Source organism: Lates calcarifer, linkage group LG3 (genome assembly GCF_001640805.2).
Source record: "Lates calcarifer isolate ASB-BC8 linkage group LG3, TLL_Latcal_v3, whole genome shotgun sequence".
In the NCBI taxonomy this organism is placed as follows: domain Eukaryota; kingdom Metazoa; phylum Chordata; class Actinopteri; family Centropomidae; genus Lates; species Lates calcarifer.
Genome location: NC_066835.1, coordinates 20,177,088 through 20,202,525, shown reverse-complemented (window position 1 = coordinate 20,202,525; position 25,438 = coordinate 20,177,088). Strand labels below are relative to the sequence as shown.

The 25,438-nt window shown below is 39.3% G+C and overlaps 2 protein-coding genes and 1 long non-coding RNA gene across 8 annotated transcripts in view; all 3 read left to right on the top strand.

Annotated features, from left to right (window-relative positions):
• Nucleotides 1-25,438, top strand: part of LOC108886941 (zinc-alpha-2-glycoprotein) — a 71,842-nt gene that overhangs the window by 40,078 nt on the left and 6,326 nt on the right. The window contains exons 1-7 of one of the 5 annotated variants that reach the window (XM_018682091.2): nucleotides 357-906; nucleotides 1,365-1,631; nucleotides 2,106-2,384; nucleotides 2,590-2,892; nucleotides 3,290-3,394; nucleotides 3,581-3,598; nucleotides 3,827-4,384. In XM_018682091.2, the coding sequence (XP_018537607.1) occupies nucleotides 861-906; nucleotides 1,365-1,631; nucleotides 2,106-2,384; nucleotides 2,590-2,892; nucleotides 3,290-3,394; nucleotides 3,581-3,598; nucleotides 3,827-3,876 (1,068 nt within the window). In that variant the 5' untranslated portion in view covers nucleotides 357-860 and the 3' untranslated portion in view covers nucleotides 3,877-4,384. Of the gene's footprint in view, nucleotides 1-356; nucleotides 907-1,364; nucleotides 1,632-2,105; nucleotides 2,385-2,589; nucleotides 2,893-3,289; nucleotides 3,395-3,580; nucleotides 3,599-3,826; nucleotides 4,385-11,363; nucleotides 11,537-11,681; nucleotides 11,700-11,776; nucleotides 12,208-16,654; nucleotides 16,738-25,438 lie in introns of those variants that run through there. The other 4 variants (XM_051068609.1, XM_051068610.1, XM_051068606.1 and 1 more) reach the window with 4 other exon arrangements.
• Nucleotides 4,688-25,438, top strand: part of LOC108886937 (major histocompatibility complex class I-related gene protein) — a 36,941-nt gene continuing 16,190 nt past the window's right edge. Inside the window, exons 1-4 of one of the 2 annotated variants that reach the window (XM_051068667.1) lie at nucleotides 4,688-5,364; nucleotides 5,550-5,819; nucleotides 6,505-6,783; nucleotides 7,364-7,583. In XM_051068667.1, the coding sequence (XP_050924624.1) occupies nucleotides 5,316-5,364; nucleotides 5,550-5,819; nucleotides 6,505-6,783; nucleotides 7,364-7,583 (818 nt within the window). In that variant the 5' untranslated portion in view covers nucleotides 4,688-5,315. Of the gene's footprint in view, nucleotides 5,365-5,549; nucleotides 5,820-6,504; nucleotides 6,784-7,363; nucleotides 7,584-14,580; nucleotides 14,860-25,438 lie in introns of both variants that reach the window. The other variant, XM_051068662.1, reaches the window with a different exon arrangement.
• LOC127140869 (uncharacterized) lies at nucleotides 21,882-25,376 on the top strand. The gene is made up of 4 exons (XR_007811359.1): nucleotides 21,882-22,830; nucleotides 23,218-23,303; nucleotides 24,122-24,449; nucleotides 24,711-25,376. It is a non-coding gene; the product is annotated as an uncharacterized LOC127140869 (long non-coding RNA).

Genomic DNA, 25,438 nt, shown 5'->3' with positions numbered 1-25,438 from the left:
TCTCTCTCTCCTCTGTTCCTACCCAAAATATAATACATCCAACAACAGTGACAATAATAATACAGGTTCAGTTGTGACTTTGTTGTGGTTGATTTGGCTCCATTTAGTGGTGTAAAGGTGAACTGTGATCGTCCCTCAGTGTCTCTCCTCCAGAAGACTCCCTCCTCTCCAGTCAGCTGCCACGCTACAGGTTTCTACCCTGACAGAGCCATGATGTTCTGGAGGAAAGATGGAGAGGATCTTGATGAGGACGTGGACCGAGGAGAGATCCTCCCCAACCATGATGGAACCTTCCAGATGAGAGCTGACCTGAACATTTCATCAGTCTCACCTGAAGACTGGAGGAGGTACGACTGTGTGTTTCAGCTCTCTGATGTACCACACAGATGGATGTGAGAGTCTCAGAATGAGAATACTCAGTGAGTACTTGTAGAGCTCAGTAGGTCCATGCAGAGCAGGTTGTTCACAGCTGATCTGTCAAATCCTTTGTGTTAAATGACAGTTTTGGACTTGAGCAGGTCGACAAGTGCAGGCAGATCAGAAGGAGCCTCTGACAGGAACAGATGCAGCAACAACAGGTAACAAACATTTACATGAAACACAGACGCTTTCAAAATGTTCCAGTTCCATACATGGATCTAACAACAACAAACTAATAACATTAATAATATGCTGAATTCTAATTGGTCAGGATAAAGTTCCTGTTCACCTGTAAGGAATCACTAAGTGGTGAACACGCCTCATAAGACAGAAAACAAACAGTCCTGTCATCAAACCAGGAAACGTCATTGGACCAAAGAAAAAGTTCACATCAGCTGATTCCACTGAACCTTTCAGCTCCATTTGTTTTTCAGTCCAAGATGAAGTTATTCTTGTTGCTGCTCCTCTGTCATGTTTCATCTCCAGGTAAGAAAACATTTGAAATCTTTAAGCTCTTTGCTGCAACAGCAGTTTCATTTAACCCATAAGCTCCTGTTTGGATCAGGACGAGTGTGTCCACTGACAGAACCACCAACAGTATTTCACTATTCACATAAAATGTCTTAATATACAGGCAGTTCTTAATATGGTTCACTTAAACTCAGTAAACACAAGTACAACACATACAACATGTTTTGTTGCAGTGAGCAGCTTCGAGCTGTCAGTGCTTTAGAAATACCATCATGAGGTGTGTCATTTAATTGCAGGCTTTTTATAGAGTTATTAGAAACTAACCACAGGACAATCATGACACAGTTTACAATAATAACACTAAAAATAGGAACAGAACTACCATTTCCTTCTTTTTGACCCAAAGAACTATTCAAATGTTCTCAGCTAATTGGCAGCAAATTTAAAAACCTCAAATTCTGTTTGTCTTACAGTGAAACACTCCATGAAGGTTTTCTTCACTGCATCTTCTGCAGTCCCAAACTTCCCAGAGGTGGTGGCTGTTATGCTGGTTAATGATGTTGAGACAGGTTACTGTGACAGCAAGATCAAGACTGCAATACCCAAACAGGTCTGGATGGAAAAACTAAGAGATGGGGATCCAACGTTCTGGAGGTGGTACACAGGGGAGTGTACGGTGCAACAGCAGGTCTTTAAAGAAGAATTTCACAGTTTGAATAAGCGCTTAAACAAAACTGGAGGTATGTTCCTGATTCCTTGTAATTCACATAAAGTTAACTAGAGGCTGCACTTTCTGTCTCACATCACAGAAACTAAGATGACTGGATGCTTCCGTATTTCACTGATACTGTTTCTGTCCATCCCATAATAATCATCTCCACTAGATGAAATCAGAATAACTCTCCTGAAGTGACTTGGTTAAAATTAGAAAAATGTTGCAGTGTTTCTTTAATTAACATTTGTCTCTTTGCTGACCCAAACGTCCACATTGACCTCCTCTCTAAGAGGTTTTGCAGCTTTACAACAACATGACCTCAGTTGCCAAGTTGAACAGGACACATGTTTTTGAAATTGTCCTTCTGTAGAAGCTCACATGAAGCCACAGCATCTTCACCAGTGTAGGTAAACTGTGTGTTGGTCACTGTGGAGGCAGTGTGTCTCTGTGACTGTTCTGTGATCTCACTCTGGTTTACTGCTGTGTCTCTGTCTCTCAGGTGTCCACATTTTACAGAGACTGCTCAGCTGTGAATTGGATGAAGAGACTGGAGAAATAAATGGTCTCAATCAGTATGGTTATGATGGAGAAGACTTTTTAGTCTTTCAGCTCGAGACACACACATGGATCGCCCCAAAACCACAGTCTGTCATTTTCAAACACATGTGGGATGGAGACAGAACTAGAAATGACTTTTTTGCAAACTTCATTAACCGTGTTTGTATTGACTGCCTGCTGAAGCAACTGGAATATGGGAGGAGCTTTCTGCTGAGGACAGGTAAAATCACATGACCTGATGTTTGATAATGTAATAAAATCTACACAACTCTCTCTCTCTCTCTCCAGCGTGGAGACTCATGAAACTGTGATGTTTCTCAGGAGAGTATGTCTTACATTGCTCCTCTCTCTCTATTTCTACTGACTTCTTGTCACCCCTTCTACCTCCATTGTCTCTATCCATTTCTTTTTCTCCCTCCCTCCAGCCCTTCCCTCAGTGTCTCTCCTCCAGAAGACTCCCTCCTCTCCAGTCAGCTGCCACGCTACAGGTTTCTACCCTGACAGAGCCATGATGTTCTGGAGGAAAGATGGAGAGGAGCTTGATGAGGACGTGGACCGAGGAGAGATCCTCCCCAACCATGATGGAACCTTCCAGATGAGAGCTGACCTGAACATTTCATCAGTCTCACCTGAAGACTGGAGGAGGTACGACTGTGTGTTTCAGTTCTCTGGTGTGAAGGAGGACATCATCACCAAACTGGACCAAGCAGAGATCAGGACCAACAGGGGTAAGAGACACATGTAGTTTACTGTAGTTGTCCTTCAGTTCATGTTTGAGTGCCATTTAACAACCAGATGATAAGTTAATAGAGTTTATTTAAAAGAAATATTTGTACCTTCCACTCCTGTCTTATGACTTGCTGTAAACTGTGCTGTTTTCATAGAGCAGTTAGCAGCTAACAGGACAAGTTATTCCATCGTGGACTCTCCTGCTCTGTTTCTTTGAAAGTTTTCTGTCAAGATCCGTTTCAGTTGAACTCGATGCTCATGCAACTCTGTGCATGTGATTGTTTTATCTTGTTTGTAAAGCAGTGCTCACAACCTTCCACAGGACAAACCAACATCACTTTGAGTCAGTTCATAACTGGATGAGCTTCTTTGTCTGTGTGTTTGTCCTGTTCTCAGCAGAGAAGTCGTCTGATGTGACCCTTCCCATCACTGCTGCAGTGGCTGCTCTTGCTGTCATGCTCATGTCTGCTACTGGATTTATAGTTTACAAAAAGAAGAAAGGTAAGAGATTTAGACAGTTTACAAAGAGAAGGAATATTTTATCATTCATTCTTTGAGTGCTGAGATTCTTGACTTTAAGTTGATGCTTTTACCCAGTTTACTATAATAATATGACATTTAACTAATTACATTCTGGCATTTACTACTCTGACAACTAAAATGATTTGTCTTCTCTTCTTCTTTCAGACAAATGCCCGCCATGTCGTAAGTAAAACCTGTTGTTTTCTCTGTTTCACCTGATCTGACGTGCATACATTTCAGAGTGTGTTACTGGAAAATAGACTGATCAGTTTCATCCTCAGATCATCACCATGAACACAACACTGAGCTGATCTGAAGCCAGTACATTTGTTTCCCTCTCAGTTCTTTCTTATACTCTGCATAAAGAAATACCCAAGGACCAGTGCACTAACAGTGTGTTTCTCCTCACAGCTCCTGACAACAGCTCTGAGCTCTCTGAGAAACTGAATCCACAAACCTGATTTACAAACACATTCTGCACACAATGAATTACTGCAGATGGGACAAAGAAGCACGACACGAACCAGTCACATCTCCAGTCAAAAACAACACCTGACTTTATCAGCAGAAAGCTCAGCTGTTTCCTTATTCACATCACAGTGGTAAACTTTAAAGAAAACCTTTGCTAAATGTTGGTTTCCTACTCAACTCTGGTAGAGTAGCTTTATGTTAAAGCCTCTGAAAACCTGCCTTTAAATCTGAGCTATTTCTCTGTATTATTATGTATCACAGTTTAAAACATATTGAAATTAAGTGAGGTGATTAAGAGAAATAATAAGATGGATAAACTACAGGTTCTTTCAGAAACTTTCAAATCAAGAGCTGATAAAACATTTACATTTAACTGTGTAAATATTCACATTGTATATTTCTTTTAGAGTGTTCTTATGGTTTTGCTGGAATCCCAACAACACTCAGTACATAAGAATGAGTGTGTTTGATAGCCACTTTTTTTCATTATACTATAATTATTCTAAAATAAAATCAGTAAAGTTTTAGAGCACTCATTTCTGTCTGATATTTGGGCGTTCTTCCAGCTCTGGAAGAGGAAGAGACCAGGGTGGAGGATGGGCTGTGTCTCAGCTCCTGGACCAATCAGAGGCAGGAACCACAAACAACTACAGAACAAACGAAGGCCTCAACATGTTGTTAATAGTCTGAGGAGGAAGGTCTGGAATCATGCCTGATTCAGGGACGTGTTTTTCCATTGAAACTGATCTGTTCCTCAGTCTTAGTAAACGGTATAAACAGATATATTTGTGTGTTTGGAGTCACAGTTTTCAAAAAGAGGACAAGTGAAAGATTTTCTCATCACATTTTTTAGATGCTTGGATTTAAGACTCAGTTGTCATTGTTAGACCCACAAGAGATTTGAACTCACCTCTGACATACTGAGGGGGACACTATTTTTTAAGTTAGGGAAACACAGAACAGCTGAGCAGTTTTCCACAGTGAGTTGGAGATGTTTGAGTTGTGGTAAACAGCGTGAGATCGGCTGCTGTTGTAGGATCAGTAACACTGCGGGCGGTGCAGATAGTTTGTCCCAGTGACCGCAGCGTTTTTATAGTTCGCCTCAGCAGTCGCCGACAGTTGACGAAGTCAGGCGAAGTCGAACTCGAATGCGGCTTGCTCAAGTTTCTCCGACGTCATTTAAACGTAATCAACGATAACCTCATGAGATAACAGCGGCAGCTTCTCTGCAACTTGTTTTTGATTTAACTGGACAGATTCTGGTTCCATCAGTTGGATTTTACAGGATGTCATGTGATAGTCCTCGTTCCCTTTTCAGGCGAGGCGCAGTGAATCTGGACCGAGCTCCACCTTTTTATTTCCATTAGGAAAAAGTATTGGAGAACAGAATCATCTCCGTCTTTAACCCGTCCGTTCTTATCAAACCAAGATGAAAAAGTTCTTTTTGTTGCTTCTTTTCTGTCACGTTTCATCATCAGGTAAGATTCACATTTTATTATCTCTTTTCTTCACTTTGTACGCGGCTCGGTATCTTACTCCTGCATCACATTCCTTCATAGTTAAGTTTCAGTTTCACTTCGACTTCACGATACTGGAAGTTTGAACTGAATCTTACTGAATGCATGTTAATAATCTATGTGTATTTACACTTTCTGTCCCACAGTCAAACACTCCCTGAAGTATTTCCTCACTGCATCTTCTGGAATCCCAGACTTCCCAGAGTTTATGGGTTGGGGACTCCTCGATGACACTCTGGCGGGTTACTGTGACACCAACATAAAGAGAGTAGAACCAAAACAGGACTGGGTGAAAACCTATTTCGATAAGGACCCTCAGCAACTGGAATGGTACACCACAGAGTGTACCAAGATTTTGCCTAAGGCCTTCAAAACCAGGATTTCTAGTTCGATGCAGCAGTTTAACCAAAGTGGAGGTACAGTATGTGATGTGTTATATTTTACTTTTTACTGTTACACTGTTCTTTATCTGTTCTGCATCAGCATGTTGACGTTTCACACCATGAGTACACAGTGGTTATTACTACATTATTACATGAGTACTCAGTGCTACAGAGAAAGTTGTAATTGACCTAACATTTGCCATCATGTTTTCAGTATGAAAAATTATCCCATCAAACCTGTTTTTAACTGTGTTGCCAACTTGCCATGTGCCAAAATGTTATTATCTTGGTGAGTAAGTCGTTATAACAGGTAGAACCAGATGTTCAGAGTCATGAAAATTAAACCCAAGTTGTAATCAAGCATAGTTTTCCTTATGATGTTAGTTTGTAATCAGATTAGTACAAACAACATGACAGTAAACATTTTGGTTTCAGGGTCCCTGGAGCTCTCCAACCTCACTCAGTCAGCATTTTAAATCCTACGCCATGGGTCAGTCCTGACAGGTCTGATGTCATACAGGAATGTACAGAACAATGAACACCACTGTAACTTTATAACAGCATAACAGAAAATTTGTTTCATCACTCATATGAAGAAAAAGTGCATCAATTATATCTGCTCTTAAATCATGAGCACAACACAAAAATGTGAGAACAGCAGTGCATGACACACTGCGATATCATCTGTACATCATTGTTGTCTCTGTCTCTGTCTCAGGTGTCCACATTTTACAGAGGATAAATGGCTGTGAATGGGATGAAGAGACTGGAAATGTTTTTGGTTTCATGCAGTATGGTTATGATGGAGAGGATTTCCTGTCACTGGACCTGAAGACAGAGACATGGATGGCTCTGAAACCACAGGCTAACATCATCAAACTGAGATGGGATGCTGACAAATTGAGAATGAAACATTATGAGAACTTCTTTTCTCAGATTTGTCCTGAGTGGCTGAAGAAGTATGTGGACCATGGGAGGAGCTCTCTGCTGAGAACAGGTAGAATCACACAATGAAGTTTCATTAGCGACATTCACAGACTGTTCAGACTGAATGACCATTGGATGGAAAAGTTGGTTACGTATGTGAACCTAACTTATCTGTCATGTTTTGAACCTTGAGTTCACTGATGTACACATGTACAGTATATACATAGTCTAATGCTAGGATTGGCCTTCAGAGGAAACAAACCTTTTGGTATGATTTGCGTCAAAGTCGCATTATTAGTAGCGTCATTAGCAACATCGCTCTAGGGATGTCACTGTCAGTCAGTCTGTTGGATGGATTGCCATGAAATTTGCTAAACACATTCATGGTTCCCAGTGAATGAACCATAAGAACTTGGAAACTTTGATTTTCTAACCCTCTTGCTGTTATGTTCCACACCTTATGTTGTTGATAGAGCTCTTTTAAGGGTGGTCAGCTACAATTATCTTCCATTGCTATTGATATAAACCAGCATAGAAACTCACTTTAATTGCCTCTGTCTCTCTATTTTTACTTTCACTACTTGTTGCTACGTCTTCCTCCATTGTCTCTATCCCTCTCTTTTTCCCCTTCTCTCTCTTTGTCTCTCCAGAGCGTCCCTCAGTGTCTCTCCTCCAGAAGACTCCCTCTTCTCCAGTCAGCTGCCACGCTACAGGTTTCTACCCTGACAGAGCCATGATGTTCTGGAGGAAAGATGGAGAGGAGCTTCATGAGGACGTGGACCGAGGAGAGATCCTCCCCAACCATGATGGAACCTTCCAGATGAGAGCTGACCTGAACATTTCATCAGTCTCACCTGAAGACTGGAGGAGGTACGACTGTGTGTTTCAGTTCTCTGGTGTGAAGGAGGACATCATCAAAAGACTGGACGAAGCAGAGATCAGGACCAACAGGGGTAAGAGAGAGATCAGCTGTTGCTGAATAATACTGTGTGTCTGTGGTTTGTTGAGTATTTTAGTTTATGTCCTCCAGTTCAGCTGGAAATTAATTTTCAACAGAAAAAAACACATAGTAATAATTAAGAGAATTATTCAGTTGAAGAAACGCACATTCCTCGTCGCAGGATCAGTGGTCAGGTCATATGAACCCAACATGATTATCATAAGGTGTTTTTTTTTTTTTTTTTTTTTTAATCGAGGAAATTGTTTTCACTCCTCGGTTAACAGGTTTGTGCTTCCTGTCCACCTCTTACCTAACTCAGAATAACAGTATTGAAACCTGCAAAAATTATTTCATTCTCTTGTATGTATTCTCTACTCTATTAAACTGAAAATGACTGTAACTTTGATTAAGTGTTGATGTTTTTATTTTCAGTTTTGTTTATTTATGAATGTCTTTATTTTGTGTATTTATTTCAAATCCAATACAGAAGACCTTTAATGTATTTTTATAGATGTATACTTCTAAGATAACCAGAATCATTGATTACACTGTATTAACTCCAGTCTTAGTTCATAGTAACAAGCCTACATGTATGGTTGATTAAAGTGATGGATGAACTTCTGTCCCCCAGATCACCCCCGAGCCACCCTGCTCCCAACAGTGAAGCTCACTGACATGAAGGTCCCCGTTATTGTTCCTGTGATTGGTGTTGCTCTGGTTCTCATCATTGTTACTGGATTCATGGCTTATAAAAAGTGGAAAGGTGAGAAATAAAAACTCTTTGAGATTATGTATTTATTCATATCACAAACTAAATGGTAGAATAGATGTGTGTAGACTAGAAGTGTGTAGAAGAGTGGATCATAATCACTAGGGATATTCTGTCAGTTTCAACTAGAAGTGAAATGACATATCTTCTTTTGATTTTAGCCAATCGCCCTCCATCTCGTAAGTAAAGCCACCTTTTTTCTGTTTCAGTTGAGATGACATTTTCTGCTGTCAAAGGATTTCAAATTACTGTGCAGATGATCTATTTCAGGACTGTTTCAATAGTGTTTATAAAGGTTTACTGCTGCATGAGTGGATCAACTTGGTGTTTCTGATCCTACAGCTCTGGAAAACGGCACTGACCTCTCCACCAAACTGGATCCTGAAGCCTGACTGTCAGATTTGCTCAGTGAGTTACTTCATATACTGTGAGCCAGACCCCCATATGACTTTAGAGGTTTAGCTGACACAGGAGCCGTGGTGCACTGTTCATCTGTGCAGCATTGATGCACAAACAGTGCAGACAGAGTCTACATGGAAGAGTCATCAGAAGGGAACTCTACCTGCAAGATCATCCCAAAGTCAGAGTCTGAAGTCTGCAAAGCAGAATTTGGATGAGCCAGAGACATTTTGGAAACAGGTACTGTTGACTCAGGTTACCCAGCAGATGTGCAACTTAAAGTTTTCTTGGTCTTCCAGATCTTGTCTTGACTTCCACAGTTCCCTTTAACAGTGATGGTGGTTGTATTACTGAGCAGGCCAAAGCATTCACATGAAGCTGCCTGTTAAGACAGGTGGACCAGCCAAAGTGGTTTAACGTAAGCAGATGTAATGTGGCAATGCAGTCTGCAGAGTATGTGTTCTTTGCTTCAGTGCGAGCAGTATTTAATGCCAGCTTAAAGGAACGTTAGGTCAGTGTTAGAGGACGGTGTGACCTGTCAGAGGACCCAGTAGATTTACACAGCCTGATACTCATCAGGGCCTAATGACAGCTCAAACATCATTTACAGTGACATGAACACTGGGCTTCCCGAGGAATACTTCCCCAACTTTTGGCACATTTTACTAATTTTTACTGATATTATACTAAGTCCACGTGATTATCTGGACTAGTGTTGCAGTAACATCAATATAAAATAGTGTTACTCTAGGCAAATGTGCCTATATTTTGGGTCTTTTTTTTGTCAATGTTTTGAGATGTGCAACTGTAAATGTATTGTCATTGTTATATCAGTATATAAGGGTAAGGGAAATTTCTTACCTGGTGTGCAAACAAACACATCAGGAAACATGATTTACCTGTTAAAACACCTCAAATATTCTGTTTGTATATTTCTTTTAAATTATGGTAATGGTTTTGATGGAACCTCAATAACACAAGCATTAAAAACATTTGTGTTTCTTTTTGTGCCAAATGTTTCATTAACATATTTAGAACCATTACTGTAAAAATAAAATTACCTTCTGCCTCAAACTTCTCAGATATTAAACTTTGTTTAACTTTTGGACTGTGACTTCCTGGACTCATTAATCTTTAACTACACTTTTGAAAGAAAGCAACACAGAACTGGTTAAAGTTTTGCAGTTCCCTTAATTATTGTAGGAGCAGGAGCAAAATTAAAGCAAACACATGAAGGTTATAAAAACGAGGCAAGTTACACAGGAAAAAAACTGCCAATGTTGACAAATCAAAATAAGAATAATATCGTCAAGAGAATGTAGAGGTGACTACCTGTCAAAATCCCTGCATGGGATTTAAACTGAGTACCCCTGCAGTTTTCGCTGAGAACTATGCATGCATGTAGTTTTGCTTGACATGATGTGGAAGACATGCATTTAATCTAAAAGGGAGGACAACATTTGATGCAATCTCTGTATTCCCATGTCAGAGAACACTGCTGACTTCTTTAGTGTTCTTTATCAAAACAATGGGACACTATGAATTCTCTCTTGTATGTTAAGTCATAAACCATGTTACAGTGCATCACTGTTACATACAATATACATATGTACTGGTAACTGGTTTTAATATTGTGACTGATCAGTGTATGTCTGTGTATGTAATGTGTAAATAATGTAAATGCAAATTTTGATATTATATGTTTGATTTGACACTGTAAGATTTTATTATGTGAACAGAAAACATGTTGACTGATTTTTATTATTCATAGTCCAAAAACATTCCACTATTAGATTACATAGTAGTACATACAAATTATCATAAGATACATTATGAACACTACTGATTTAAGTATTTAAGAATTAAACAACTCAATACTTTTTTTCTTGGGAAGTGGGGATTCTTCAAATAACATCTTAGAAGCTGTGAAACTCTAAACTCTAAAATCTGACCAGCGTCTCATATTTCTATCCTTTCCTTGTGTATTTTCGATTTCATGCTGTGAATTTGTTAATGTAGTTTGAGAGGGGCAGCTCCCACATCAAAGTTAAACTGTAAACCCATTAAGATGATCACTGATAGCCTATGTAGGATTCTTTGTCTCTCCAGATCGTCCCTCAGTGTCTCTCCTCCAGAAGACTCCCTCCTCTCCAGTCAGCTGCCACGCTACAGGTTTCTACCCTGACAGAGCCATGATGTTCTGGAGGAAAGATGGAGAGGAGCTTGATGAGGACGTGGACCGAGGAGAGATCCTCCCCAACCATGATGGAACCTTCCAGATGAGAGCTGACCTGAACATTTCATCAGTCTCACCTGAAGACTGGAGGAGGTACGACTGTGTGTTTCAGCTCTCTGGTGTGAAGGAGGACATCATCACCAAACTGGACCAAGCAGAGATCAGGACCAACAGGGGTAAGACTGAGATCAGATCAGGTGGTGATTGAAAATACACACCTGTTTGTTTGTCTAATAAAGTAGATCAAACATGTCCTTCTCCATCCAGTGGCAGAGACAGAGTGTGAATGTTGTGTTTTGGTTCCAGTTCCTCCCTCAGAGTTTCCTGCTGCTGCTGTCATTGGAGTTGTTGTAGGACTGCTGCTCCTGCTGCTCTGCATCTCTGGACTCTTCATCTGGAGAAGGAACAACAATGTTTTCACTCTTTATAAAGACATGATTTCTCCACTGATGGATTTAACATGAGACAGCACAGAAAGCAATAGAAAATAGCTGAATTAGATGGGAGTTCCTTTAATGAAACAGGTTCAAGTGTTTTGCTTTCATAAATTGTCCATTTTAAAACAAATATGATCTATTTAATAATAATAATGTTATTATTGTGAATTTCTCATCTGTATTTCAGGATTCAGACCTGCAAACAGTGAGTAATGTTCCAGTTCATTCTCTTGCTGTATAAATAAATGACAGTGAACAGTTTAAACAGTTTTTCTTTTCTAGTTTCAGACTCTACATCTGAAACTTCTCAGCAGCCTCTAACTGACCACAGCAGGTTCATCATGTCAGCTACACGCTGCAGATACGACTAATGTAATGACACAATGTTCCTGACTGATGTTACTGTCCAGCTGTGTCTGCAGACATGTGGTGGAGAGACCAAAGACATGAAGGAAGAAAAGAAAAGAACACACAACCAAAACATTTTTACAGTGTGGCCTTTTGAGACAAACCTATAGTTTAGATCTTTTGGTGGAGGTTTGACATAAACAAAACATTTCTGCTATGGGTAAATATTCTGTTTGTATAGTTCTTTTAATATGTGGTAATGGTTCTAACCTCAACAACACTCAGCATGTAAGAACGTGTGTTTAACAGCTTTTTCTTTTCATTTTAGAATCACTATTATAAAATAAAATCACTCTAAAATTTAAGTTCACTTATTTATGTGTGATGTTTGGTGACAAATCAAACTAAGAAAAACACTGCGATGCAGAAACAGTTTAACAGATTAAAACTTGACACTCTTCTTCTTCAGCTCTGCCTCTTTCTCTAAACAAGATGAAAATATTTTGATGCTCTTTTTTGGTCATGTTACATCTCCAGCTAAGATCAGTCTATATCTACAGGTACATACAGATAAATAGTTCAATATGATTTTTTTCAGTTACACACAATCAGACTCAACAAACACATCACTGAGACAGACTAGATGCTGCTCTACTGCACGAGTTCAGTGTTTCTGTTTCTGTGTTTGTTTCAGCCTCTAATAGCTGCACTGGAGTCTCACTATGGTTTACTGCAGTTTATTGGTTTTTCTTCTTCCTTCTCATCTTTTTTGCTCTTTTTCTTGGTTTCTTTCTTTCTCTCATCCTTTCCCCCTCTCTGTCCTCCTCCTTCTTTCTCTCTCTCCTCACCTCAATTTCTCTCTCTCTCTTCTCTGTTCCTAAAATATAATACATCCAACAACAGTGACAATAATAATACAGGTTCAGTTGTGACTTTGTTGTGGTTGATTTGGCTCCATCTAGTGGTGTAAAGGTGAACTGTGATCGTCCCTCAGTGTCTCTCCTCCAGAAGACTCCCTCCTCTCCAGTCAGCTGCCACGCTACAGGTTTCTACCCTGACAGAGCCATGATGTTCTGGAGGAAAGATGGAGAGGAGCTTGATGAGGACGTGGACCGAGGAGAGATCCTCCCCAACCATGATGTTCATCAGTTTAGTGCAGTTTATAGCTTACAGGTCATATTTTTATCCTTCATATTCACCTCCTTTCACTTTACTAGCAATGTGGTGGCCCAGATTTTTATTCTCATGTGGGTCTTAATGAAACAGAACATTTTAAAGAGGTGATCTCCCCTGAAGTGTTGCTCTCAGTGTGTAACTTCTCCCCCCATACAGCTGAACACATCGCCCTGGATGTTTTACACTTTTATTTTGCTTCTTCGTGTTTTTCTGGCCTTAAATATTCAGAACAACATGTCTTGAGTAGACAGTGTGTGTATAAGTTCACAAAATATTCTGACGTGTTGAGGGGAAACAGTCATACTTTTAGAATAAAAAAGTGCAGAACAGCTGTGCAGGTTTTCCACAATGAGATCGATATATCTGATGAATTGTGAGAACAACTGATAAAAGTCAAACGCCGTCAGTCAGTCTCGCTGCTGGAAGTGTGTTCGACTGGACTGCAGTCGTTTTCCAGCAGTCAGCGACAGTTCTCTTTTGACCATCAATTCAGACGCAGCCAGCCGCTGTTGATCTCGAACACACCAATAAATAGTCCCCGTCTCCTTTCCAGGCGAGGCGCAGTGAATCTGAACCGAGCTCCACCTTTTTCTATCCACTAGGAGAAAGTATGAGACAACAGCTTAATCAGCTCCGTCTTTAACTCGTCCGTTTTAATCAAAACAAGATGGAAAAGTTCGTTTTGTTGCTTCTTTTCTGTCACGTTTCATCATCAGGTAAGATTCACATTTTAAATATTCATTAACTCTTTTCTTCACTTTGTACGCGACTCTGCATTTTACTCATAGTTAAATTTCAGTTTCACTTCGACTTGATACGAATTTAAGTTTTAACGGAATCTTACTGAATACATGGTATTTCTAATGATGTATGTATCTTTACACTCTTTGTCCCACAGTCAAACACTCCCTGAAGTATTTCTACACCGCATCTTCTGGTAACCCAGACTTCCCAGACTTTATGGCTGCTTTACTGGTTGATGACATTCAGGCAGCTTACTGTGACACCAACATAAAGAGAGTAGAATCAAAACAGGACTGGATGAAAACCTATTTCGATAAGGACCCTCAGCAACTGGAACGGTACACCACAGAGTGTTCGGAGATTTTGCCTAAGATCTTCAAAGCCAGGATTTCTAGTGTGATGCAGGAGTTTAACCAAAGCGGAGGTACAGTATGTGATATGTTATACCTAACTTTTTAATTTTACACTGTCCTGTATTTTTAGTACTAGAGTAAATTGGTCGATTTTATTGACAGCCCTAGTTCCAGCCAGGGTCATTACTAGTCCCATCCAAACCTGTTTTTAACTGTGTTGCCAACTTGCCATGTACCAAGATTTTATTCTTTAATTTCTCTTGGTGAGCAAGTCATTATTTTAACAGCAAAACAGGACATGGGTCTTATCACTCATATGGAAAAAGTGCACTGATGATCTGCTCTTTAATCATGAGCACAACACAAGACTGAGAACAGCAGTGCATCACACACTGCTCCAGTACAGACATCATCTGAACATCATTGTTAATGACAGTCTCTGTTGTCTGTCTGTCTCTGTCTCAGGTGTCCACATTTTACAGACGGTATGTGGCTGTGAATGGGATGAAAAGACTGGAGAGATTACTGGTTTTATGCCGTATGGTTATGATGGAGAAGATTTCATATCACTGGACCTGAAGACACTGACATGGATCGCTCTGAAACAAGAGGCTGTCGACATCAAACTGAGCTGGGATGCTGACAAAGAGAGAATGAAAGGCTATGAGAACATCTTCTCTCAGATTATCCCTGAAATTTTGAGGAAGTATGTGAACCATGGGAATAGCTCTCTGCTGAGAACAGGTACAATCATATAACAATGTGGTTTCTTGAACACAAGATTTAAATAACCTGCTCAGACTGAATTACCATTGTAATATTACTCCAGTCAGTCTGATATTATGTTCTTTTTGATTTAGCCCCGAACAATCATTAGAGACTGACATTTTTAGGTGCTCTGACATTACTTTAGTCATTTGGTGATAGCCACATGGATCGCTGTGAAACCACAGGCTGTCATCAAACTGAGATGGGATACTGACAAAGTGAGAAATGAACAGCATAAGAGTTTCTTTACTCAGCTTTGCCCTGAGTGGCTAAAGAAGCATTTGGACTATGGGAAGAACTCTCTGCTGAGAACAGGTAGAATCACATGATGATGTAGTTTCAAGAACACAACAAGATTTAAATAACCTGCTCAGACTGAATTACCATTGTATCATCACTCCAGTCAGTCTGACATTACCTTCTTTATGACTGGTTTTCCATGGCAGTAAGATCTGACTTAATCCTGACTAATCAGTAGAGACTCTACTCTGCTCTGACACTTTAAGTCGACTGGTGACAGTCAATGGACAGTTAGTGTGAGTTCAGTAAGTTTAAGATTTTCATTATTAGAAGAAAAAGATTCCTGTTTGACTGAATATTGATGCCAAGTTTGACAGCTTTGTTGTGGACCATTAAAAACAGACTAATCCTTCTCTGACTGCATACAGACTGTGTGGTGGTTGTGTAATGAAAGGGGTTATTATGTAGTCCTGTCATATGTTTTTATAGCTCATAAGATGAATGTATGGGGTCTGCACATGGACTGCATTTACCTGAAAGAAAAGTTGGTTACATGTTGTGAGCCTAACTTACAGTATCCGTTGTGTCTTGAGCCTTGAGTTCACTGATGTACACATGTACAGAATATAGACTAGACTAATGTTGGGATTGGGCTTCGGAGGAAACAAATTTATCGGTATGATTTGCATCAAAGTCTTAAATATTGGTCTTAATTAGTAGCATCATTAGCCACATAGGTCTAGGGATGTCACTGTCAGTCAGTCTGTTGGATTGATTGCCATGAAATTTGCTAAACACATTCATGGTTCCCAGTGAATGAACCATAAGAACTTGGAAACTTTGATCCCCTGATTTTCCATCTAGTGTCATCAACAGGTCAAATTTTCTGTTTTTTTTTTCAGTAGCATGATTCATGACCAAAAACCTGAAAAAGAAATGACTTTCCTATCAGCCTCATCTGTACTTGGTGCTTAGTGTTAAACCTAAAACATTGTGAGCATACTGATGTCAGTGTTTTAGCTCATAACACTGCTCAGCCTCACAGTGCTGCTGTAGACTCTTAGTGTTGCTGTTATGTTCCACACCTTATGTTGTTGATAGAGCTCCTTTAAGCTTGGTCATGCCACAGTTTCCTACCACTGCTACTGATATGGACAGTATAGAGACTCAATGTGCATAAAAATGTGATGTTTTTCAGCAAACATAAAGAAAATGTCTTTAATTCCTCCCCTCTCTCTTTTTCTTTTCACTCCTTGTTGCTCCTTCTACCACCCCACCATTCTCTCTCTCTCTCTCTCTCTCCCCCTCCAGATCGTCCCTCAGTGTCTCTCCTCCAGAAGACTCCCTCCTCTCCAGTCAGCTGCCACGCTACAGGTTTCTACCCTGACAGAGCCATGATGTTCTGGACGAAAGATGGAGAGGAGCTTCATGAGGACGTGGACCGAGGAGAGATCCTCCCCAACCATGATGGAACCTTCCAGATGAGAGCTGACCTGAACATTTCATCAGTCTCACCTGAAGACTGGAGGAGGTACGACTGTGTGTTTCAGCTCTCTGGTGTGAAGGAGGACATCATCACCAAACTGGACAAAGCAGAGATCAGGACCAACTGGGGTAAGACTGAGATTAGCAGTTGCTGTGATTTGTTCTGTGTTGTAGCTTTTGCCTTCAAGTTCAGATGGAAACTCATCTTTGACAAAAAGATACAGACATTTTCAAAATTTAACAAATAATTCAGTTGAAGAAAGCACATTTCTCTTCCCAAGATCAGATCATATTAGTGCGACAAGGTTAATATGAGCTCCTTTTTGTTTTCACCACACAAATAAAAGGTTTGTGGTGCCTGTCCACTGCTGACTGTATTCAGAATAACACAGTATATAGCTTAGGGAGTATTTATTTATGTGGTGTCTTTCTCTCTAATCCAACAAAGGGCTTTAATATATTTCTTTAGACACACACTTTTAAAATATTAGCCAGAGTTATTAATTACACTGAATTAACTCAACTCTTCAACTCCACAGTAACAAGCCAACACATATACAGCTGATTAAAGTGATGGATGAGCTTCTGTTCTGCTTTATCTGTATCAGAATTAATATTTTGTTTTGTGTTGGTTTTTGTTTTTGGTGTTTTTTGTTCAACAGTGAAGCCCACCAACACGACCGTCCTCATTGTTGTTGCTGTGGTTGTTGTTGCTCTCGTCCTCATCGCTGTCACTGGATTTGTGATTTACAGAAAGAGAAAAGGTGAGAGAGAAAATGGAAAGATTATCTACCTCACTGACAGTTTCTGTCCTTTGATTTTAGTCTCTGAGTTGATTAATTTATCTACATAATAAAACTGAATGGTAGAATGGATTTAAGTTTTAGTTGAAGTGTGTAGAAGAGTGGATCATGTTCACTGGATGTTTTTTCATTTACAACTGTAAGTGAAATGATATTTTCTCTTCTTTTGATTTTAGACAAACACCCTCCATCTTGTAAGTAAAACTTACCTACAGATTAAAATTATTTCAAATTATTGCTCAGATGAACTTTTTCAGAACTGTTTCAGAAGTGTTTCTAAAAGTTCACTGCAGATCAACAGTGTGTTTCTGATCTTACAGCTCCTGAAAACAGCACTGAGCTCTCTGCCAAACTGGATCCAGAACTGAGACTGCCAGACACACTCAGTGAGTCACCTCATATAAACCAGACCCCATATGACTGAAGAGGACCTGCAGGAAGGTGCAGCTGACACAGTGGTGGTTCAGTGGTGGAGCAGAGTCTACATGGAGGAGTCATCAGAGGGAACCTTTACCTGTAAGATCAGCCCAGAGTCAGTGTTTGAAGTCTGCAAAGCAACATCTGGAAAAGACTGATTTTGGAAACAGGTACTGTTGACTCAGGTTAGGACCTTTCCACTCAGCAGACGTGCAGCTTTATGTACAAAGATACAAAGATAGTATCCTAGTATTCTTTGCTGTGCAGCTTCATTTAGTGTGATTTTATATGATATACTGGATTTGCACTCTCTGTCTACCACTGTGAACTTTCACCTACTTTTGCTGGTGGGATACTTATTTACTAAGATCCCACTAAAAATACTACAGCCAATATATTTGATTGAAATGATGTAATACACAATATAAGATGATTTTTCAGACACTTCAAGCTGGAAGTGTTTTGATACCTTTGTATATCCATCCTCTGTTTTGTAGGCATCAGTTAGCTTTGGCTAATCAGGCCACACAACTTTTTTTTGTCTTACACGATGTCACCAATGTCAGATTAAGTAATAACAGTGTCATACATTCTTGGTCTCGTCTGGACTGGGAGACTGACAACACTCTGACCAATCATTGTTCACACTGTCCAGAGGTTGCTTGACTTTTCATGGAGGTGTCATGGACCGTCTCAGATGTCACATGGCTGCTCTTCAATTATGTCACACTACAAGGCCAGTTTATTATTGTCAATGCTAATATTAGCAGCCCAACATAATCAGCCTGGATTTGTGGAGCCTGAGCTGGGCCTTAGAGGAGCCTGAGGTTATAGAGTCACACAGTTTACTGCATCAACACCTGACACTTTACAAGTAATGTCCACATCTCTAAACACATCAAGATCTTGATCATTTTTGAATGATATTTTATGGTTTTAGAAGAACTCCATGAACTACAGGGTTCTGTAAACATGGAGATACTGAAAGCAGTTTTCACAATCACTTCTTGTCATGAATTATTCAAACCATGTAACACAGGACGAGTGACACAATGCATCAAGAGTTTATCATAACAGAGGGGTTGCTAACTGGTGGTGATAGGTAACACAGTGATGGTGGTTGTATTACTGAGCAGGTATTCACATGAAGCTGCCTGTTAAGACAGGTGGGACAGCCAGAACACTTTAACCTAAGCAGATATAAAGAACAGATATTCCAGCCACAAAGTGTCCGTTCTTTGCTTCATTGAGAGCTGGATTTAAAAGCAGCTTAATTCAGGTCAGTGTTAGAGGACGGTGTCACCTGTCAGAGGACCCAGTAGATTTACACATCCTGATACTCATCAGGGCCTAATGACAGCTCAAACATCATTTACAGTGACATGAGAGCATCTACATTTTACTGTGAATTTATAATCATAAAAGAATCAAAATTAAATGTATTGTTTAATTTGTGCTGATGTTTCACTTTTTAATAAAGTCCCAGATTTTCAAACGTTTTTGTAAATTCACCTGCTGATCTGTGACTGTAGCTGCAGTAATATTAATGTTACCTGAGCGTTCAGTATTCACAGAGGAGTTGGATGAGGAGCTTGATAAAAGCATCAACTCTGAGCAGAGTTAACACTCAGACACGTTTAGCGCAGTGTAGCATGAACACTGGGAATAAGAAGAGAAAGCAAACCAGTGGCTCTGTTAATAGTTCTTAACTCAAGTCTGTGGCCCCTCCCCAACTCTGAAGAAATAACCAGTGTTTTTCTAATGTGATTCAAAGTCATGAAGATGTTTCTGTTGTTTTATTTGAGCTGCAGTGTGTTCAGCTCTCTGATGTACCACACAGATGGATGTGAGAGTCTCAGAATGAGAATACTCAGTGAGTACTTGTAGAGCTCAGTAGGTCCATGCAGAGCAGGTTGTTCACAGCTGCTCTGTCAAATCCTTTGTGTTAAATGACAGTTTTGGACTTGAGCAGGTCGACAAGTGCAGGCAGATCAGAAGGAGCCTCTGACAGGAACAGATGCAGCAACAACAGGTAACAAACATTTACATGAAACACAGACGCTTTCAAAATGTTCCAGTTCCATACATGGATCTAACAACAACAAACTAATAACATTAATAATATGCTGAATTCTAACTGGTCAGGATAAAGTTCCTGTTCACCTGTAAGGAATCACTAAGTGGTGAACACGCCTCATATGACAGAAAACAAACAGTCCTGTCATCAAACCAGGAAACGTCATTGGACCAAAGAAAAAGTTCACATCAGCTGATTCCACTGAACCTTTCAGCTCCACTTGTTTTTCAGTCCAAGATGAAGTTAGAGTTTCACACTTTCAGCAGTTTCACTGACAGAACCACCAACAGTATTTCACTATTCACATAAAATGTCTTAATATACAGGCAGTTCTTAATATGGTTCACTTAAACTCAGTAAACACAAGTACAACACATACAACATGTTTTGTTGCAGTGAGCAGCTTCAAGCTGTCAGTGCTTTAGAAATACCATCATGAGGTGTGTCATCATATTGCTATCTTTTTATAGAGTTATTAGGAACTAACCACAAAATAGTCATGACACAGTTTTCAGGAAATAACACTAAAAAGAGAACCAGGACCATTTCCTTCTTGTTGACCCAAAGTGTTTAAACAAATGTTGAGATGTTTTCAGCTGCAACACGTTTTAAAAACCTGAAATCTGTCTTTGTCTTTCAGTGAAACACTCCCTGACTTTTTTCGTCACTGAATTCTCTGGACTCCAAACCTTCCCAGAGTTTGTGGTTTTCTCAGAGATGGATGGAGTGCATCTGTCTTACTGTGACAGTAACAAAAAGAAACCTGACCTCAGACAGGTCTGGGTCAAAAAATTATTAGAAGATGATCCTGAATCCTTTATATGGTTCATTCAGGACTGTGCTGTTTACCAGCAGCGGTTGAAATTTGAAACAGTTTGAAGCCATGTGTAAACCAAACTGGAGGTAAGTTGCTGCAAAGAATTATTCCTGGTTATTAAGTCAGATGTAGCTTTTTAACATTTACCTGAACACACACACATACAGTGACTCCTCCATCACAATCATTCATCAACAGGTTCATTCACACAGATTCAGTAGTTTGATGTGAAACTTCTTCATTCACACACCTGACTGAAACACAGTCATTCTCATGTCAGTGTGATTTTTGTTTCACCATTTTTCATCAGACTTTCTTTTAAAAGCATGAAAACCAGCATCCTAATGAAGTGGTATCACAGGAGTGTTAGGAACAAGGGAAGGGACAGAAAGCAAGTTTCAGACGGGTTAGAAGAAGATATGTTGAAGTCTATGATTAATGTTGAACTGAGTCATTATACCAGAGACTGAGCCACAGGTACATCAACCACTGAATGATATGAATTTACTAGAGCAGGAGAGAGCTGAGAAAAGAACTGATTAATTCATACCAACATTTTCATTTCATGTGAGAGAGAAGAGAGTCTCTCGACTCCGTCCAAAGTCCCAGAGGCTCTTTTCCAACTTTCAGTTCCTTCTTGGCCGGGCAAGTCCAAGACCTGCAAAGACCTTAGAGCAGAGTCCGTTTGGCTTTCTGTTCTCTGCCTGTGTTTGTTAGGGTTAGGGTTTGGTAACTCCAACAATTTCACAGCAACCATCACCCCATTTCATCACTGATTACTTATAACATAGCATAACACCTTAGGTTGCTTATTTTATGTTACCCTTAATAAACAGCCTTTTCATTAAGCTGTTACTGTGCTGACCTCCCTTCTTTGTTGTGCTCTCCAACAAGCTGGGCAGAACAAGATCTTTCCAAAGTTGACAAACCACCCAGCTCATGTATCGTCTTTCTATTTTGTATCACGTTCATTCCATACATAGATATTCTTTACACATTTAATTTTATGATTATCAATACAACATTATTTTATCCATGATTACAATCATCTGTTTTAACTCACATTCACTGGTGTCATACCCTCTGCCCATATCACTTCCAGTGTAATGACTCACTTCTCTTTTTGACCTCTGCAGGCTTTCAGGGAGTTTCCAACACACGCATGTCTCAACTTATTTTCCTATAAATACTTTTCACTAGTCGTTGTGACACTTAAAACTTCTTATTTATTACAAATCATACAGCTTAATGATTATCTTTCAGCAAAGCACTCTAAAAAGGATTGTGCATCTTACTTTCACAGGGAGAATTTAGCATTAGTGCACTTTCTTTGGCAGTGAGGGCGCTCAGATTTCAACCCTTCTCGACAGTCTGAAGGAAAATGAGGTAGACCGCATTTTGTCACACCTGCTGAACAAGTTTCATCAAGGATATGAGAATGAATAAAGAAATTGGCCAGAGCAGTAACCCTGAGACAAAAGGAGAGAAACAATCCTTAATAGAATAAGACTGGGTCACATTAACATAAATAACACGCTGAGAATTATTGGTAAGCATCCAGCTGATTTATAGATCACGCATCAGCCTTTACAGTCTGTGTGCACTCTGTATACTATGTCCTAATTGTGTATTTTTAGGAGAAATTCTGTTTTTTTCTCCACTGAAATCAGCCTTAGTAAACTGTATAAACGGATGGATGGAAAGAATGTGTCACATTTTACTGATGGATATGGAAATGACAGGAAGATGCAGGACAAAGAATAGTGGGCAGCAAGTGTGGAGTTTCTGAAGGGAGGGGTATGTCCTTCCTGATTTCCTTCCTGAGCAGCTTTTGTTCTATTACCTGTGGCATTTCAGCATAATTTCACTATTTATTTTTCAGCGCTGGATGTGGAAATGTTGAGTTAAGATAATGATAATGACTGTGTACAGACTTCTACTGAAATAACATTTCTCACCCTCACTCTCTGTTCTGCTCCAGACAGGATGAGGATACAGTAACAAGGAACAAGCCAGAATGCAACAAGCAACATTTTCCACTCCACCAGTGAAAAGTCTTCCTGTGTGGTGGTAACAAGGGAACGACACCCTCAAATTACTTATCCAAGGTAGAGTATCTTTATTTATGTGTCACTTCTGTGAGGTCAAGGAAATTTACCACTGCTAGTCAAACAGGTCAGTGTGCTGACATGGAATAATCATCCAACATTCATTAACAGGAGCAATTATAAAAGACAATAGGAACTTGTATTCACAGACATAATGACTGTAGATATTATATAGACTCGAAGTGCATTCTTTAAGATGATAAACTACATTTGTGGTTAACTTTGATATTCATCCATTATCCTGATTGTGTAATGCTTAATTTCCCTTATTAAGCAGATATTGTTCAGTAAACAACCAGCATAATTAGTAAAAAGGTATTTTCATTAGCACTGTGTACTGTGAGAAATTTAAATCATTTATTGAAATGATAGTGTTCTTGTAACCAGCCTGAACCAGCAATATACCTTGGATCATTCTTCATCTAGTGTTGCTACTCCACCTGGACTCTTCATCTGGAGAAGGAACAATTATGGTGAGAAACAAAGATGTTTTCTTCATCATTGTTTCCTTTTTTGCCCTGAGAAAACCCAAGTTATTTTTGTGAATCTGAAACTATTTCTCCTGTAGGGAAAATACCGATTTTTAACTCTATATGAGAGAACAACCATCAAGCCTAAAAAAAAAAAAAAAAAAGATTAAAGGACCCCAAAATTGTATTTGAAGTTTGTGTAATTTATCCCAGCTTCATATAGATGCATCATCTAATAACATCCTGCTGTGTGGTTAATCTTTAAAAATCTATCACACTTTATAAACTGATTGTATGTAAATTAAGAATTTATAAAGTAACTGCTAAATAAATTCAAAAACAGGATAAGAAATGTTGTGAAGTAAAGGTAAAGTATCTACAAAACTGTTCTCAGGTACAGTCCTTTAGTGATGTCTTACTGAACCACAGTTTACCACCATACCTAAACACATACACTTTGAGTCTTCATATTACACAATCAGTGCTTTAAATTTATTGATTATTGCTAATATTATATCATTTTAGAGGGTCACATTGATTTTATCAGACCGTATTCTTAACACTTCCCCATTTCAGAGTTTCTCTGAGTTTTCCTCAGACTTCTCAGTTTGGAGTATAGCCCTAAAAACAAGGCTTAAATTAATACAAACTGGTCATTACTTGTGGTAAGTGGAGAGAGGAAAGTGGAAATGACACACAACGATTGACAAGATTTCTTAGCTTGTGTAGCTCACCATAACTGATAGAATAAAATGAAACTGTAACACAGAGTAATGTGATATCAGGCACTGTGCTGGGATCTGTCTCTGTCTCTCTCTCAGATGTCTACAGTGTCCACAGATGTTTGGCTGTGAATGGGATGATGAGACTGGGGAGATTATTGGTTACTGGTCTTCTCTGTACTTATGATGGAGAAGACTGCATAGCATTGGACCTGAAGACACTAACCTGGATCACTCCCAGACCACAAGCTGTCATTACAAAACACAAGTGGACCCATGAAAGGGCAAAATTAAACTTCAATAAGACGTACCTCACTGAGCATATTACTGATCCTCCCCAACCATGGAACCTTCCAGATGAGAGTTGATCTAACCTTTCATCAGCCTTAACTGCAGACTGGAGGAGGTACGACAGAGGACATGACAGGTGTAGTAAAAGGAATCTTTACTTGGTAGTTAAACAGGTTGATACTGAACATATCAGTAAGTATTTTAATGTATATAGTAAAATGCTGTGTTAGTGGTTGAGTAAGTGCACATGAACAAATGATGTTTTCTTACCTGGAGATGAAACATAACAGAAGAGGATGAATGAAGATTAAACTCTGTTATAGAGAAATAGTTGTAACACTGACTGACTGACTGACTGTTTTCACCTGTGCCTGTTTGTTTGTTTATTTGTCAGCAGGATTACACAAGAACTACTGAACCAGTTTTCACCAAACTTGTTGGGAGGAATGAGAATTTTTTTTTATCACTTTCCTCAACATTGCGAGATCAAGCATTTTTCTACATTTCTACATTTTTCTACACACAATTTCTCAGGAAAAGTCTGAACCATGATGTGAACAATCACACATATTTATGGTGTTGAGATATACGAGTTCATACTGTCTGGTGCCAGTTAGAGCTACACAGGTGTACAGGATTGTTTGACCTTGACAGAGGTATATGTTACTGTATGTTCCTAGTACATTTCATGTGTAGTAACCTCCACCTGAAAGTTCCTGAAAGTTACAGTTCTTCTCTCCTCATTTTATGCAGTGGCAGCTATAACTTTGAAGTTGTTAGAAGGCACCTTTAACAGAGCTACTGGTTAATAATCATAATCAATCATAGCTGACAGTATTCAACTCAAGTCATTTATTCATCCACTGTTTCTGTCTTATGTATCATCCTCAAGGTATTAACATGAGAATATAATGGAATGGAAATAAACAAAAACCAACTGCAACAATGCAGAGATAACAAAATAAATGGTATAATGTAACTAAATATAATAAACAATATGTAAAAACTTACATGTTCCAGAGATAATTTCATCCATTTTGACACCTCACGATGATTATTTTAAAAGACAATAAAAGAAAAAGAGACAAAACTGCTCCATCTTGCTGCCAACACCCGCCTGTTCTC